Source organism: Protopterus annectens, chromosome 7.part1, assembly GCF_019279795.1.
Source record: "Protopterus annectens isolate FY-2018-M chromosome 7.part1, PAN1.0, whole genome shotgun sequence".
NCBI classification, from domain to species: Eukaryota; Metazoa; Chordata; order Ceratodontiformes; family Protopteridae; genus Protopterus; species Protopterus annectens.
This window is the reverse complement of record NC_056740.1, coordinates 76,033,659-76,051,379: the sequence shown is the minus strand read 5'-3', so window position 1 is coordinate 76,051,379 and position 17,721 is coordinate 76,033,659. Positions and strand designations below refer to the sequence as shown.

Genomic DNA, 17,721 nt, shown 5'->3' with positions numbered 1-17,721 from the left:
TGCAGTCGCTCCTAATTTGTGGAGAGGGATGACTATAGCAGTGCTACATTCGGATGGGACACAGCCTGAGGTGAGGCTGTGACTGAACAGGGCACATAGGTGAGATACCAGTTCACTCTGTAGTTCATGTAGAACACATCCAGGGATATTGTCAGGTCCCATAAAAGCTGTATTCTTGGCCTTGGACAGTGCTGTTTTAACCTGTGCAGCAGTAATACTGGGTGCCTGGCAATCTACTGGTATTTTGATTGGTCCTTTGGGGGGGTAAAGTTGGCACTGAATCTGTTGGCCAGTATATATATATATATATATATATATATATATATATATATATATATATATATATATATATATATATATGAGGTACCATTGTGCAGTAGCTCAGAGCAAATCTGGGTATTGCCGTGGAGGTTCTTTACATAACTATAGAAGGCTTTGTGGTTGTCTTTACTATCTGCTGTAATTCTGTTTTCATAGCTAGCTTTAGAGGATTTGATGAGGGATCTCAACTTTTTGTTGAGGCTGATAAGGGAGTTTTTCCAGTCTTGGGACTTCACCTTATTCTGTATCAGTTTCCTCCTTCTTTCGGTTTTTGGTGTTCTATAAAAGAGCGTTCGCTCTTTTTATCATTCGACATTGTGATATAGATGCCCAAAGCCATCAGTTGAGGACAGAATGAAAACTGACAACACCAGATCAAATGTTAAATAAAAAAAAATAACAACATTCTTTTTGTAAGCAAATTTTGGTTCATGACCAAGCTTATTAACATTTTTTCTTGTTGTTGTAAAAATTTCCATTTGTTTCTGACTGTTTATTAAACAGTACCAGAGTCATCAGAAAAATCAGAAGAAATGCTGCACTGGTGAAACAAGCAGCATTACGATGCCTAGTATGATTAACATGTGATTAATTTTATATTTATATTTTTAATTTTATTTGATTTGATTTTAATTTGATTTTGTTTACTAGGCTCAGCCTGGGTTACATACAAAGAAATAACAGTAAAGTAAGATTAGTACAATTAAATAATGCAGTATAGTGACATAGCACATATGTGTATACACGTTTACAAGAAGGTTTAAAAAGAAGTAAAATAAGGAGTGTACCATGGGTAATATAGGTGCTATAGAAGAGGTAAATGTGGTCCAGACAAAAGGACAGACATACTATATACAATTATGGAAGGAAATTTTATCAGTATAGAGAGCAAAAATTATAGAATACTAAATGCTGCAACAGAAGAGTCGATAACAGGAGATGTCGATATTAGATGCACATTAGGGAACAGACAGGACAGATGGGGAAGTAGTGGATATGAGTTTATATGTTGGAGAGGTTAGGATATTAAGCAGCCAAGGTCAATGGGGACATGCTCATTTTTTTCATAATATCAAATAACCTCCGTATGGTGGCATCTGTGTAGTGCATTTCCTAACCATGAGCATATTTTTAAGGAATTCCAATGATTCATTAACATCTTTCCCATCATATGGCAGTCTAGAAACCCATATTGTTGTCCCTTGATCATATTCCCTTTAATAGATTTTGGATTACTACTCACATGAAAATCGGTGTATGTTAAACACTAGCCCTTAACATACCTACTACCACCAAACAATAAAAGCTAATACCTAAGCAATTTGTGATACTGGCAGACCAACTGTCTCTGTAAATTACAAGAATGTGGTAGACTTAATGCTTAATAAACTCTTTTAAAATGTTTTCACTTCCATGCTTTGTATTTCAACATATTTAATTACAAATATTAGCACAGACAAGGGGCTGACTTTGGCATAATATTTAAGGTCTCAACCTCAGATACAAGGTACAGGGTTTGATTCTGACCTCTGGTTATTGGCTATGCTAAAATTGGTTCTATATCATGAGATCGACATCTTAAAATGTCGACTCTCATTTGTTCGACATGAAAATGTCGAACTCCCATCTTTCCTGAATGGCCAAATCACTGATTTCTTTCCAATGGAAAGAAATTGGTTGGCTGTTCTGTTACACCTGCCCATCCATAACTGTAGTGTGGTCTCGGAGTTAGAATATTTAGTTGGGGGGGGGGTGAAGCCCCCCACTTAAATGTGTTTGTTTTTGTGTGGCGTTGGTGTTAACCGATTTCTTTCCGTTGGAAAGAAATCGGTGATTTGGCCATTCGGGAAAGTTGGAGTTTGACATTTTTGTGTCAAACAAGTGATATTTGACATTTTAAGATGTCGATCTCATGCTATAGACCCGCTAAAAATCAGGCCCTTCAGGGCGGTTCACCGTGTATCCGTCTATGAGCTTATGACAGCTTCCCAAGAGGGCTTAAGTAAACTTGTGCTAACAGATGCAAATGAGATCTGAGAGGTGAGTGGAACCTCATACTCAAGCACAGAAGAATCATCTCTAATTGACAAGTTTGCCAACTGAGATCTACCACGAGGCTGGAAAACCCAACCACAGAAATGGACAGAGATGACAAAAATAGTAACTTGTTTTACAACCAAGGTATATCAATGTGGCTAAACCAGAGCTTGTCTAGATTTTCAGCTGAGCAGATGAGTTTTGAATCATCTGCATATTGTACAATGGTAGCATGTTTGCTGGCTGTACAGATTTCATTGATAAATATATTAAATAGTACAGGTTCAATGATATGTCCTTGAGGCACTCCAACTGAGATTGTGAGGAAGGAGGAGAAACTGTTCTGCCATTTTACAGACTGAGATCTGTTAGACAGGTAGCTTGCAAACCAAATGGCAATTAAGCAGCCAGGTACTAGTGTGGTCAGTTTTTGAATAAGCTTTTCATGGAAGACTGGGTCAAATGCTTTTGAGATGGATTACCCAGATTTATGTTCTGTTATGTTCTAATTATGAAGCTGAGAATGGCTCTTTTAGTACTGTGATATGGCTGAAAACCATGCTGTGTGTGAGATAGAAGGTTATTATCAGTGACATATTTGAGAAGTTGGGTTTGTGCACATTCCTCTAGTATTTTAACAAGAGTGTACAATATAGCTATTGATCAAAAGCTGGAGAGGTCAGTAGATGTAACATCTTTGTGAAAAGGAAGAATGTAGGATTTCTTCCAGATTTCTGGAGCCTAATGTTCTTTGATGGGCCAGTTTATTAGGATGGATACAGGGTATGCTAGGACATCTGATGCTATTCTGATATATGCAGCGGGAAGTTGTCTGGAGCTAGAGTGGTAGGTTTTAAAAGAATATACTTTCTGATAGCAGTATTGAGGACTGAGTGGAAGGACAAACTTTTAATGAAGTCTTACTGATGAAAGTGGATGACTGAAGCCGATAGGTTAATAAACATTTGGTAAAAGGAGCTGTCTTGTTGCCCTTAATAACATCATAAAAATGAAAGGGGAAATATGTGATTGTAGCATGTTATTAATAAGCAAACAATGAACTGATCACCCCATCCACCTGATTATTAATAAACAGTGATCACTCATCCTTAGGATATGGTGATTATTCTTGCAGAAAAATGTTACACAAACTTTGCAACAGGGAAAGAAAATATATCAAATTACTAAATGCCTAGCAATCAGGTTAAATAAAAGTTAGCATGCGGACAAGTCCTTGATCTATAGTGATTGGCTGTACATGCACCAGTTCACAAAAGGATGGGAGTCCCCTCAGACCCAAACAACTTTAAAATGACCACTCTGATGTTTATTTTATGTAAAATCATGTTGAGATTCATAATGCAGCATATCCAACATGACATAGGGGACCTGCTTCTGTTAAAGAGAGGAAATAACAGGTTTATTAAGGGTAAATCTTGCCCTTTGAATTACATTGCAAGATCCCTCACACTGCAAATGTTTGCTCCTGCAATTTCAAAAGATGTCCATTACACACAAAGTAGCAGGACAGCACAAAACAAATGCTTTTTGCAGGGGAGAAAGCCTCCCTGCACCCTACAAATGGGGGCAAGCCCACTCATATCCTTCAAACATAAATACCATCTCCATAGTTTTAAAACACTTGGGAAAACAGAAAATTTTTGAAAGCATGCAGCAGTCTCAAACAACCACTTGCTTCAGGATAACGTGAGGAAGAAGTGATTCTGAAATTTTCATGATGCAAGAACATACAGGGCTAACAGTAAATGCAGTACCCAATAAAAAGCTAACAACACATACTGCTTATCTTAAATCTTTTTAGGGCTTTTGACACTGTTCTCACTAAAGAAAATAATTAATTGACCAATTAAATGCATTAAATGTCAGTCTACAAATAACTAAACATATAAAACACTGCTTAAGCAACAGGATGCAACAAGGGGTCTATGTTAAATCATCGGACGCTTAAAAAAAGAACGATGATTTATCGAACCCATGTAACGAATGCTTAGAACAGCATTTTTCCAAGGGAAAAATAGCTTTTCCACAAAAAATAAATTGTAAAACATTACATAAAGTGGGAGGCTGTGCCCCCATACCCCCCTACTTATATATACCAACTCCAAGATCACATTACGGTCACGAAAACGGCAAAGTAACGAAAGAGGACAAGTGATTTCTTTCTCAGGGAAAGAATTTGCTTATATGCCGTTTCACTATTTTGCCTTTTCGTGCTTTTAAGTTCAATCAAGACGAATTTGAAAGAATGCATCTTTAATAGGAACCCATAACGGGTCAAACAAAGAAGGTCCCTGTCTATTCCAACAGGGGTTCCTAGTGGTGCATGTCCCACAGTACTCTTTTCCTTTGGATAACAACATATGCTGATGACTGAAACTGGATAACAATTACCTTAATAAAAGATGCACAAGTGAACATGGTCTACAAAAAATACCCACTTAGTGCACTAATAATAATTTCAACTTTAATATAAGTTAAATGAAGCATCATGAAATTTGGAAAAATTGTCAAAAATACAGCAAATAAAGGGTCAAATCAAGAAAAAGATATCATCAATGAAGATCTAGGGACAATAGTAGAAAACAATTCAACCTCTGACACGTGTTTACCCACCAAAGACAAACACTAACAAATGTATTCTGTATCCTTAATTCTAAAGGGCATGTCTACTCAATCCAGGGAGATTAATGTTCCACTTTCCACAAATAAAAACAAATAAATTAATTAATTAAATAAATAATTTATACCATCCATCCATCTATAACCCCATTTTCCCATTTTTGCACATATGGTCTGTGTGTCACATTAACAGTGACGATCATCTACAGGCAATGTTCACACCTCCAGCTGGCTATCCCTGCCACAGCAGTACATCCAGACCACAGACTGTTACGCACACTCACACCTATGGTCAATTTATAGTGTCCAATCCACCTACTGCATCTCTTTGGAATGTGGTAGGAAACTGGAGCACCTGGAGGAAACCCATGCAAACACAAGGGAGGGCCATACAGACCAAACACAGAAAGCACCTCAGCCAGGAATAGAAACAGGGAACCCTCTTGCTGTGAGGCAACAGTGCTACCCCACTGTGGCACCCTTCCATTTTATACATCGCACTGAACTAACCCAGTACTAAATATAATGCTGTATTCTGTTATTTTTGAAAAAGCCAACAAAAATAAAACTTAAAAAATGTGATTCCTTACTACAAAAATTACAGTAGTGGAAAACATGAACTATACAGAACGTAATCAGGAAATGGTAATATATTTTTTATGGGTTACTAAGGTATAATCTGCATCAGGTCTGTAAATTATACCTGGAGCATACCACTAGGGCAGCTAACTCCAGACTAAAGAACATAATATTAAAACCATGTATAGCAAAAGCAATCTTGATAATTTACACAGTAAACAAAGAATTATGTTAAGCATGCTTGAAGGCCAGGAAGTCATAAGTGTGAACGAACAAACTAAAATAAAAGTGCAAGTCAGAGGCATTAATGCAACATGAAAAGAGAAAATAGAGTTATAACAACAGAATTAGGCAACATATGTGGATTGGTAATAAAACTAATACAGCAGGTACACTCCCCTGATTTAGCACTTTTGAGTAAACTCCAAGGTTTGGTGACCTTGCCTTTTCATTAAAAGTACACTTATATGTGGTTGCATAACAATTATAATATGCAAATATGCACTCATTTAAAGTACCTCATTTCCATGGAGATCTAGAACATCCAATTTCTTCAGATTTTCCAATTTAGATATTTTCTTTATTCTGAAACAAATCAAAACTGCAATGTATTACAATGAAATAATCTAGTCTTTAAGAGAAAATATGTTATTTTAATCTAGCAGAGTTAACATGACTTCAATGTTCAGATTTCATCATGCAGCACATATTGTAGTTAGTTTGACTGGCTTACATGCATAAGGGCAATCTGATCTGATCTACATTTCATGCTCTATGTTTGAAGCAGTCTAGAGCTTGTTCATCTTTTTCATATGAGCCATTACGTCCCAAACCAAAATGAATGATTGCTTTAACACTGCTATACCATTTGCTATATACATCAACATACTTTTTAAGGACGTTTAGCAATTTATTCTGCTTTACGTTTTTACCTTTCTAAATTTTTATTTTTATACTCTGCTAATTTTTGACTGCAGATTAGCTATCATCTGCCATTTACTATAGTGTCATTGTTTTGTTCTTAACATTTTAATGACCAATTTCTTTATTTTTCTAGTTACTCATTTTGTTTGCATTAATTACTATTCTGACTAATGGTTTTAAAGTATTCTACTTTGATGCTGACATACAGAAGGTACTTTCTTGTGCTCCCCCAGCCTCTAGAGCTGTCTTTTTCTTCTTATCCTTGCTGGCAAAACCATATCTTGAGGAAACAAAAGTGTACTCAACTCATGCTTGTGTTTGGAGACTCCTGAGAGAGAGCAGTAAAATTGATACTATTCATTCAAAACTGCTAGTGAGGAAATTTGTCAAGGTTTATGGCATCTAGTTCTATGGGAAGTATCCTTGTTTCTGTTACCTAATGTACATTCTGAAGAATTGTCACCCTATCATCTCATACAAAGAGCTATACTGTAACATAAGATCTACCTACAACAACATTTTGTATCATCTAGGACCGGTTATGTACAGCTGCAGACCTTGCATTTCTAAAACAGACCTTCCGTTTGTCAATACTAGCTGACCTCCCTGGATTGTTTGTTATTCATCACCAAAGGCTTGGCAAGAGCAAGGATGCGGTGTCAGTGATTATTGCTTACTGCAGTAGCTCCCCCAAGTATCTAGCAGAGATCCTAATGCTTCCAACTATGTTACAGCTACTGGTCTACAGTCCACCCAGATGAGCAATTCTACTACCTTCAAAAGTGCACCAACTTTGTTGCACTAAAGTTCAGTAGCCCAAACTGGCTTATTTGGTGTGACTTCAACATTCAGGCTGAGGTGAAGTCAGTAGATCTTGTAAAATAATTATTTTGTTCTGTGATCAGATTTGAGGCCATTCAGGCTGTTACTCTGGCTACCTATCAATTTGGGCATCCTCCAACTAAGTGTGATAACCTTTTACCTAGTGATAGAAATGATTTCCTTAGTCTGATCACAGCTAGTTCAGTTTGCAGATAATCTTTGTGTCATTCAATCCCTTGATCCTGAACTGATTCCAGGACAAGTATTTAAATGGCATTCTGGACACTGAACTACCTAATCTGCAACTACAGAACAGTATGCATGATCCAGTTGAGTTCATCTTAACCTATAACTACATCCTGACCTCCTCCCTGTATCAACTCTGCTCACCACTTTACGTACACCCAGTTCCTCTCAAAGTTAATGCTTGAACATAAGTGTCAAAAGTTCTTGCCTCTTGAAGAACAAGGACAGACTGAGTCTGTATTACATTTGTTAACTATCAAGAATTTCAGCCTGACCCTGCAATGAACAGACATCGAGCCCTGACAATGACCCAAATGATTTGTGCTCAAAAAGTAGCTTATTTGCTAGAACAGCAAGTATGGAAGAGTAGGACTGAGTAGTAAATTCCAGTTTATGAAACTTGAGAGGATAGGAGTGGTAGTTTTAGTCGGCCAATCACCACAGTGCAAACAGTGGCTTGCACAGCACCAGAAATGCAAGAACAAAGGACAGACACTTGACAATCCCAAGCCTGTAATGTTATCTGTCATAACTGTGTGGGTAAAAGCACACACATGCATAGCAAGGGTGTGATGTGAATGCTCACAGTAACTCCCAGGGGTGAGATTAGGACTTCTTTAGAAACTTCCTCATTGCACAGTTCACAAACTACTTCCACAGCTGGTTGGATGACCACTCCTCTGTTTGGCTCGTTTCTGTGCTGGGTATATCCAGTAAGAGAAATAAGAAGTTATGTACCTACCATAACGTTCCATGTTAGTTGTCTTCTTCTCGCCTTCTTTCTTGCTGGATGGGTTCGGAGCCGATCCTCGGCTCCGACTCGGCCAATACTAAAGCTCGAGAGCTAATTCCACTGGCTCGAGGCTCCCCCATATCCCACAATGCTAGGCGGTAACTCCTCAGATCTTGTTTGAAAGCTAGGCCAAGCAAGAAAAAACTCCATAACATGGAGAAGGGTAACCACCTCTATAGGGCTGACTGTGAGGTGACTTAAACCTAACAGAGGAAATATTAGAGGTGGTAAAGCGTGGGAGAAAGAATTAGAAGGTCACAAAACAATCTCCTCTAGGTCTGTCCAGGCTAGGGGGAAGTAGGGTGGGACACAAGAAAAAAGGCGAGAAGAAGACAACTAACATGGAACGTTATGGTAGGTACATAACTTCTTAATGTTAAGATGTCTATCTCGCCTTCATTCTTGCTGGATGGGACCGCGTCCCTAGCACCTTGTCCCGGGTGGCCTATCGGAACAGACTCTTGAGAACAGTGGAACCAAAGTTGGCACGGTCTCTGGAGGCTATGTCCAACTTGTAATGAGAAATGAAGGTATGAGGTGAAGCCCAGGTAGCTGCTGAGCAAATAGATTCAATAGGAAGCCTGTCCTGGAAGGCTATGGATGTGGCTACGGCCCTAGTAGAGTGAGCTCTAGGCTTCGAGGGCACTTGTTGATGTCTGATCTCATAAATAAAGGTAATCGTAGAAGTAAGCCATCTAGAAAGTGACACTTTAGAGACTGGAAGGCCCATCTTGCCTTCAGCATATGAAATAAACAATTGGTCTGTTTTTCTAAACTGTTTAGTCCTGTCTAAATAATACCTAAGTTGGCGATGAACATCTAAACAGTGCAATTTCTGTTCTGACCTGTTTTCATAATTGGGGGGAAAAAACTGGGAGATCAATAGTTTGATTCAGATTTGCTTGAGAGGACACTTTGGGCAAAAAGGATGGATTGGTACGCAAGGATACTCTGTCTTTGTGAAAAATTAGATACGGAGGACGACAGCATAGAGCATGGAGTTCCGAAACCCTTCTAGCTGAAGTGATGGCTATTAGAAAAAGCGTTTTCCAAGACAACAACTTCATAAAACATGAAGCCGCAGGTTCAAAGGGGGGTAGAATCAATGATGCTAGAACCAAGTTCAGATCCCATGGAGGAGGTGGATCTTTGATAGGGGGCTTAAGAAGAAAGACTCCTTTCAAAAAGGCTTTACAGAGTTTGTGGGACATAATAGTAGACTCTGACACTCCCACATGAAAATTAGATATAGCCGCCAATTGAACCCTGATAGTAGAAGGAGAAGAGTCTGCTTGCAAAAGCTCAGCTAGGAAATCCAGAATGGACTGAATAGGTGCAGTAAAGGGGTCTATTTGCCTGGACACTGCCCATAAAGAGAAACGTTTCCATTTGCTGCTATAAATCTTCCGGGTAGAAGACTTATGAGAGGCTATCAAAATATCTCTGAGTGAGATATTAAGTTGAGCCTGGCTAAGGTTGGAATTAGAGGAACCACGCTGTGAGGTTCAGAGAAGAAAGGGATTGGTGCAGTTGACCCGAATGATGGGTCAAGAGATCTGGAACTGGGTCCAGATGCCATGGTTGCGCCAAAAGGTAACGGTGAAGAAAAGGGAACCAAACTTGTCGAGGCCAATAAGGGGCAATGAGGATCATTAAGGCCTTCAGAGCGATGGCTTTCTGAATCAGCTGAGGTATCAGTGGGAAGGGGGGAAAGGCATACAAAAATCCCGGAGGCCAATCGTGAGCTAGAGCGTCTCCGATCGGATGACCTGGTAGGGGAAAGAGGGTGAAGAAATCGGGACACTTGCTGTTTTGGGGAGTGGCAAAAAGATCGCAGCAAGGTTGGCCCCAAGTTCAAAAAACTTCTTCCAACACTGATTTCTTCAGAGACCACTCGTGAGGCATGAGGACTGCTCTGCTCAATCTGTCTGCTATCATATTGGACTTGCCGGGAATGTGCGTTGCTATCAGGAAGCGCTGAGAAGAGATCACCCATTGCCACAGACTGAGTGCTTCTCGACATAAGGGATAAGATCTGGTCCCACCTTGCTTGTTGATGTACCACACAACGGACATATTGTCCATCTGAATTGCTACAGTTCCCTTGGGAAGAGAGTCCTGAAGGGCTTGCAACGCTAAAAGCACTGCTCATCTCTAGAACATTTATGTGCAAGTGGCACTCTATTGGCTGCCACGTGCCCTGGACTGTCCTGCCCTGGTAATGCCCCCCCCACCCGATCAGGGTGGCGTCCGTTGTCAGAGTTGCAGCCGGGGGCGGGGGAATGAAGGGTCTCCCTAGAAGAAGCTGGGGGGATGTGACCCACCAGAAAAGAAGATTCCTGCATGACTGAGTTATGCTGATAGTGTGGGACATTGGCAGAAGCTGAAAAGACCACTGAGTGAAAAGCATCCACTGAAGAATCCTCATGTGAAAGCGGGCTAAGGGGAGGAGAGGAATAGCCGCTGCCATAATCCCTAGAACTTTCAACACCAGTCTGACCTTGACCTTGTTGTGTCGGTAATAGAAGAGAAACCTGCTTGTGAATGTCTGCTACTCTTTGTTCCGTGAGTCTGGCTGACAGACTGTGTCTAATCTTGCGCCTATAAAGGTAATAGACTGACAGGGCGACAAGACAGACTTTTCGTAATTTACAGAGATGCCTAGAGCCTGACAGGTTCGTAAAGTGTAGTCTCTGGCTAAGAGAAGTAGATGCCTGGTGGTGGCAGTCAGGAGCCAGTCGTCTAAGTACAGAAATACCTGGAATCCCTGGCCCCTCAAATGAGCGGCGACCACTGCCATGCATTTGGTGAACACTCGGGGGGCTGTAGTGAGACCAAAGGGCAGGGCCCTGAACTGAAAATGACTGGTCCCTAGCCTGAAGCGGAGAAATCTCCTGGATCGTCTGTCCATTTTGATGTGATAGTACGCATCCTGGAGATCTATGGAGCACATCCAGTTGTCCTGACCCAGAAAGGGCAGGATGGACTGCAGCGTGACCATCCGGAACTTCATTATGTTCTTGACAAACTTGTTCAAGTTGCTGAGATCCAAAATGGGTCTCCAGTCCCCTGTCTTCTTTGGAACCAAAAAGAATTTGGAGTAGATTTCGGATCCTTGCTGGTCTGCTGGAACTGGTTGAATGGCTCTTTTTGCTAGCAGCTTTGAAATTTCTAGTGCTGCTTGCTCCCTTTGACTGGGTGAAACGTCTGGAAGGGATTTTCTGGATTGTTTTGGGATGCGAATGAATGGAATTCTGTAGCCTTCGGATATTATAGACTGTACCCACTTGTCTTGAGTAAGTGAAAGCCAGGCTTTTGGGTACAGAGATAATCTTCCCCTGACTGCCTCCGAAGGTGGACAGTCGGGCAGCCCCTCAGGGGTGCTGAAAGGGTTTGTCAGAGAAGGTTTCTTGACTACCCTGATTCTGCAGGCCCCCTCTGTCTCTAGGACGGCGTCTATTATTATTGTTACCCCCTCTGCCTCTAGAGGGGAAACGATTCTGTGCGTCCGGTAAGACTCCCTGTGGTTGTTTGCAGAACCACATCTTCCCCCTCTTCTGACCCTTGGGGTAGGGTCTAGAAGGGGTAGAAAAACGGACTCCGACGGCAGAAAGAGTCTTACCTTCTACCTCGCACCTTGTCAGAGTATCCTTCACTTGTGGACCAAAGAGAGATGATCCGTCAAAGGGGGAGTTAGTGAAGGACGCCTTGAAAGGGTCCGCAAAGCTACATAGCCGCATCCAGGCGTGGCGGCGTAAGGCCACCCCTGTACCTGCGGCTCTGCTCACTCCATCAGCCGCGTACGAAATTAGGCGCATGGAGGAGTTAACTACTGAATTAAGGATAGCCAGCTGGGAGTTCATCCTATCCTGAAAACCCACAGCTGATGGGTCCTTCAACACTTCACTCATATCCTTGAGTAAGTCCCTCTGGAGACGAGTGAAATGACACAGGTAATTCAGCGAACGCATAGAAAAGGTCGCTGATGAAAACATCTGGTTACCGTACCTGTCCATGGTCCTAGATTCCTTATTAGGAGGATGAACAGGTACCGAAGGATCCGCTAGTTCCTTCTTGGTGGCTGCAGCCACCACCATGGCATCCACAGAGACACCTTTGGACAAAAACTCCTGGTCTTTGGGGGCAGTGATAAATTTGGCTGGCCTCCTAGGGGTGGGTTCCACTGAGTCAGGAGCCGCCCAAGCCTTCCTCGCCACCACTTCCATGAGTGGGTCAAAGGGAGGGGACACCCAGGAGGTGGAAGGTCGAGAACCAAACGCCTCAAGGTACACTGATTCGTCCTCTGAAGGGTTAACGGCTGGCCAATTCCCCCTCTGTTTCAGGATTTCTAGTATGTCTGCAAAGGAGACATCTTCAGAGGGGAAACGAGGGGAACCCTCAGAATCTTCCAAATCAGTGTCAGAATTGACAGACTCAGGGGAGTCAATGTGCTTCCTCTTGCACTGTCTCTTCCTAGGGGGTTCTTCTGCAAGATCAGGAGAGGCCTCGGAAGAGGAGGAAATTCCCACTGGGGATACTTGAGGCGCAGATTCTCTATGGTCCGAAGCAAGGGGGTGAGAAGAAATCACCGCAGGCACTGCTGAGGGAGGAGCTGATGGGGCCGACTGTGGAATAGAACCAGGTTCTAACACGCTCCGCATGACCTCAAAGGCACCCCTATCAGGCAGGGCCAGAGGTCTCCGCTCCGAAGAGCCGAAAACCTCCCCCGGCACCGACAAGGATGGCTCCGAAGCCGATGTCGGAGCCGAACTAACCAGCGCCGAAGCACCGAGAGGAAGAGCGGGGTCGGACAAGGGTCCGATGCCACTCGCCCCCTCGGAGCCGACGAGGGAAGTCCGGCGCCGAGATCCCTCCAAGGAGGAAATCGGAGCAGAAGATGAAGCCGAAAGGAAAGGTATCGGTTCCGACGCTCCCACAGTCTCAGCTCCGAGCAGCACCGGCTCCGAACTCAATAGAGTCGGAGGAGGAATGTCTAATGGAACAGGGGTAGCCATCGACTGTTGAGTCGGGCTGTGCAACATCTGGGCTAGTGTCTCGGACTTAAGAAGTCTACTCACCACCCTCTGCAAATCATGGTCCGAAAGTCTGGAGGACCTAGAGGAGTGTGACCTATGGCTCCGTTCAGACAAGAGCGGAGAGGCTGGAGCCGAATGAACGGAGCCGATAGAAGGAGACCTGGACCTCTTTCTAGTAGTCGGTTCCGAGAAGAGCATCGGAACAGACTTTGACTTATCTGTCTCGGCTCCATCCGGAGCCGAGGACACAGTGTGTGTGGCAGGTCTAGAATCATCGGCTCCGTCCGGAGCCGATGTTTGAACCGTATTAACGGTCTTTGAACCTCCGGAGAACGTCTCGGACACTGGAGCCGACTGCCTGGAGGACTTAGAAGGTTTCCCCAACATGGACTGTGTCGAGGGACCCTCAGGCTTCAATAAGCCTCTTAAGATTAATTTATTTTTACGTTCCTGCAGGACTCTAGGGCTGAAACCGTGACAGACAGCACAAGAGTCCTGCAGGTGTAAAGGTCCCAGGCAATACACACAAGAAGTGTGACCGTCTGTCAGAGACATCTTCTGACAGCACAAGTCACACTTCTTAAAGCCTGAGACCTTCGATTCTTTAGACATATCTAAAGATACAGAAGTAGTGTAATAACTCATCCAAACACACAGATTACACTGAAAATATAAAGTAAAATAACATAAATTTAACAAAAATTCCATATATAAAAACACACTCACTCCAACTACTAGGAGGGGTGGGAAGGGGCCTGAGGCCTAAGGGAAGAACCCTTGGAAAATTTTTTGGAAAAGGGAAGGAATTTGAAAGGGAGTGCTAATATACTAAGTAATTAACTAAATACTACCAAAAAACTAACTTAAAGGGGGTCTAAGTTTAGTAAAACTTTTATAAATTTAACTAACCTGCAGAGCCGGTTGAAAAAGCACCTCGTCAGCTAAGCGGCAAACGAGATCTGAGGAGTTACCGCCTAGCATTGTGGGATATGGGGGAGCCTCGAGCCGGTGGAATTAGCTCTCGAGCTTTAGTATTGGCCGAGTCGGAGCCGAGGATCGGCTCCGAACCCATCCAGCAAGAATGAAGGCGAGATAGACAACTTAACATTTAATGTTTTTAAGACTGACATGGAGAGGCTCAATGGCTGGTAGACATAGAAGCAGAAAATATACAGAAATAAGTCAGAAATCTTTAAAAAGGTGTCAGTTTTCCCAGTCAAACAGGATCTTTGCTACTGTGAATTAACTGGCAATGCTATTACAAGTGTTTGACACATTCTGCAGCACGGCCTGTCTTGCAACTCAGAAATCTTTTTGTCTGAGGAATATGAACTAGTCGCTTGATTCCTCTTAGCTAGGTTCACCGCATTCAGTTTGACTGAGTCTCTCTTTGCACTTAGTGTTTTGTCATGGTCCAGATGATTATACCATCTCTTGGAATTAAAGTAGTTTTATTTTTCATCCCCTTGATTTGAAGCATGTTTCAGACTTCATAAGGACTGGATCCACTTACAATCAAGGTGGGTCTGCCTAAAAGGAAGGTCTTTGGACCTATGATATAATGGACTGCCATTACCTTGCTAAAGAAATGAAGGCTATATACTTACAAACACCCGTCACTGGTTAGATCAGACCATAAACTAATCACCCTGGATGTCCACATCCCACCATCACCCTCAACCAAGGAAACCACAGTGAAAAACTTTTCTAAAGCAAACTTCACCTTACTTAAGGCAGAGGTGGTAAGTTTCACAACCCCCACGCTAAAGGATAACACTGCCCAAGATGCAGAATCCTTTACAATTGCACTCTATGAGCACCTACAAGGGTGCATGGATCATGCCATCCCTAGCAAAACCAAGACTTACGCCCCTAAGAGAAGGAAACCAGATGGTGGACCTCTGCCATAAAGAGGTTATACAACAGAAGGAGGAAACTAGTTCAGAAAAAAAGCAAATCTCAAGAAGGGAAGACATCCCTGATCAGTATCAGTAAGAAACTAAGGTCCCTCATAAAATCATCCAAGGCTAACTTCGAAAGAAAAATAGCCAAGGATTCAAAAGATAACCACAAAGTCTTCTTTAGCTATGTCAAGAATCTAAATGGCAACTCGCAGATATGCTCTGAGCTAGTGCAAAATAGCACAAAATATACTGAACCCACTGATATTGCCAACATCCTGGCAGATAGTTTCAGTGCAAACTTCACCTCCCTCTCACCTTCAAAAGGGCCCACAACAATACCGGAAAAGTGTAGTGTCCCGGAAATCACAGAAGCACAGGTGAAAACAGCCCTTTCAAAAGCCAAAAACACAGCATCAATGGGGCCAGATGGTGCCCCAGGCTGCGTCTTGCACGAACTACAGAAAGTACAGATGTTAAGTTGTCTATCTCGCCTTCATTCTTGCTGGATGGGTTCGGAGCCGACCTCGGCTCCGACTCGGCCACTCTAAAAGCTCGAGAGTTGGTTCCACCGGCTCGAGGCTCCCCTTATATCCCACAATGCTAGGCGTGAATTACCTCAGATCTCGTTTGCCGCTACAGCGATCGAGGTGTTTGGTTTCTACCGGCTTCAGGTGAGTTATTGTAGAGTAAAGTTTAGTCTACTTAAACCCCTTTATTTTATTCAGTATTGTTATTTCCCTTAGTTTAGTGGATTCAGACCCCTTTTCCTCCCTTTTTCCACTCTTTCTCCACAAAGAACTTTTGTTCTTCCCTCAGGCCTTTGGGCCTTTCCATCCCCTTAGGGAGTGATTGTGTTTTTGTTAGGGAACTAAAAACTTGGGATAGTATATTTTTAGTTATAATTTTTTGAGTTTAGTTTTGTGTAAAGTGTAATCAGTGTGTTTGAGAGTGTGTGTGGTTACACTTTCCTTAACAATGTCTAAGGACTCAAAGGTCTCAGGCTTCAAGAAGTGTGACTCGTGCTGTCAGAGAATGTCTCTGACAGACGGTCACACTTCTTGTGTGTACTGCCTGGGACCTTTACACCTGCAGGACTCTTGTGCTGTATGCCATGGCTTCAGCCCTAGAGTCCTGCAGGAAAGAAAAAACAAACTCATTCTAAGGGGTTTGCTTAAGCCTGAAGGTTCCCTAACTGCTACCTCGGGAAAACCTTCCAAGGCTTCTAAGACCTCGACTCCAGCTTCTGAGTCGAGGCCTAAGGCTTCGAAACCTACTGCTACATCGGCTCCGGCTGGAGCCGATGAGTCTTGACTACAGCTTCTGTGGTTCCTCGGCTCCGGCTGGAGCCGAGGTATTGAATTCCTGGGTCGGCTCTGATCAGACCATCGGAGCCGACATCTAGAAAGAGGTCTAGGTCACCATCCCTTGGCTCCGTTCATTCGGCTCCAGCGTCTCCCTTGCTGTCTGAACGGAGCCATAGATCTCACTCCTCTAGGTCATCGAGGCTTTCGGATCATGACCTTCAGAGGGTAGTGAGTCGACTTCTAAAGTCCGAGGCACTGGCCCAAATGCTTCAGAGCCCGACTCATCAGTCGATGCTTCAACCTACCCTTCTAAATATTCCTCCTCCGACTCCTTTGAGCTCGGAGCCGGGGCGTCTTGGAACCGAGACTGTGGTAGCGTCGGAGCCGATACATTTGTCTTTGGTTCCGTCGTCGGCTCCGATTTCTTCCTTTGAAGAATCTCGGCGCCGGACTTCCCTCGTCGGCTCCGAGGGGGTGAGTGGCATCGGACCCTTGTCTGACCCCGCTCTCCCTCTCGGTGCTTCGGCGCTGGTGAGTTCGGCTCCGACATCGGCCTCGGAGCCATCTCTGTCGGTGCCGAGGGGGGTTCTCAGCTTCTCGGAGCGGGGACCTCTGGCTCTGCCTGACAGGGGTGCGTTCGAGGTCATGCGGAGTGTGTTGGAACCTGGTTCAACTCCACAGTCGTCTCCGCCCCTCCCTCTTCGGTGCCTCAGGTTATGTCTACTCTCTCCCTCATCCCTGACTGCAGAGAGCCAACTCTTCAAGAATCCCCTGTAGGGATTTCATCCTCTTCCGAGGCCTCTCCTGATTTGGCAGGGGAGCCCCCTAGGAAGAGAAAGTGTAAGAGGAAACACATAGACTCACCTGAGTCTGTCACCTCTGACACAGATTTAGAGGATTCCGAGGATTCCCCCCGTTCTCCTTCTGAAGATGTCTCCTTTGCAGACATTCTAGAGATCCTTAAACAGAGGGGAAATTGGCCTGCCCTTAACCCTTCGGAGGATGAATCTGTGTATCTTGAGGCGTTTGGCTCTCGCCCTTCCACCTCCTGGGTGTCCCCCTTTGACCCCCTCATGCAGGTGGTAGCAAAGAAAGCCTGGACGGCTCCTGACTCA

The 17,721-nt window shown here is 43.4% G+C and overlaps 1 protein-coding gene across 1 annotated transcript in view; it reads right to left on the bottom strand.

The window, feature by feature from the left end:
- Nucleotides 1-17,721, bottom strand: part of LRRC49 (leucine rich repeat containing 49) — a 2,278,115-nt gene that overhangs the window by 1,763,988 nt on the left and 496,406 nt on the right. Inside the window, exon 5 of the mRNA XM_044078469.1 lies at nt 6,096-6,162. Coding sequence (XP_043934404.1) covers nt 6,096-6,162 — 67 coding nt within the window. The remainder of the gene's footprint in view (nt 1-6,095; nt 6,163-17,721) is intronic.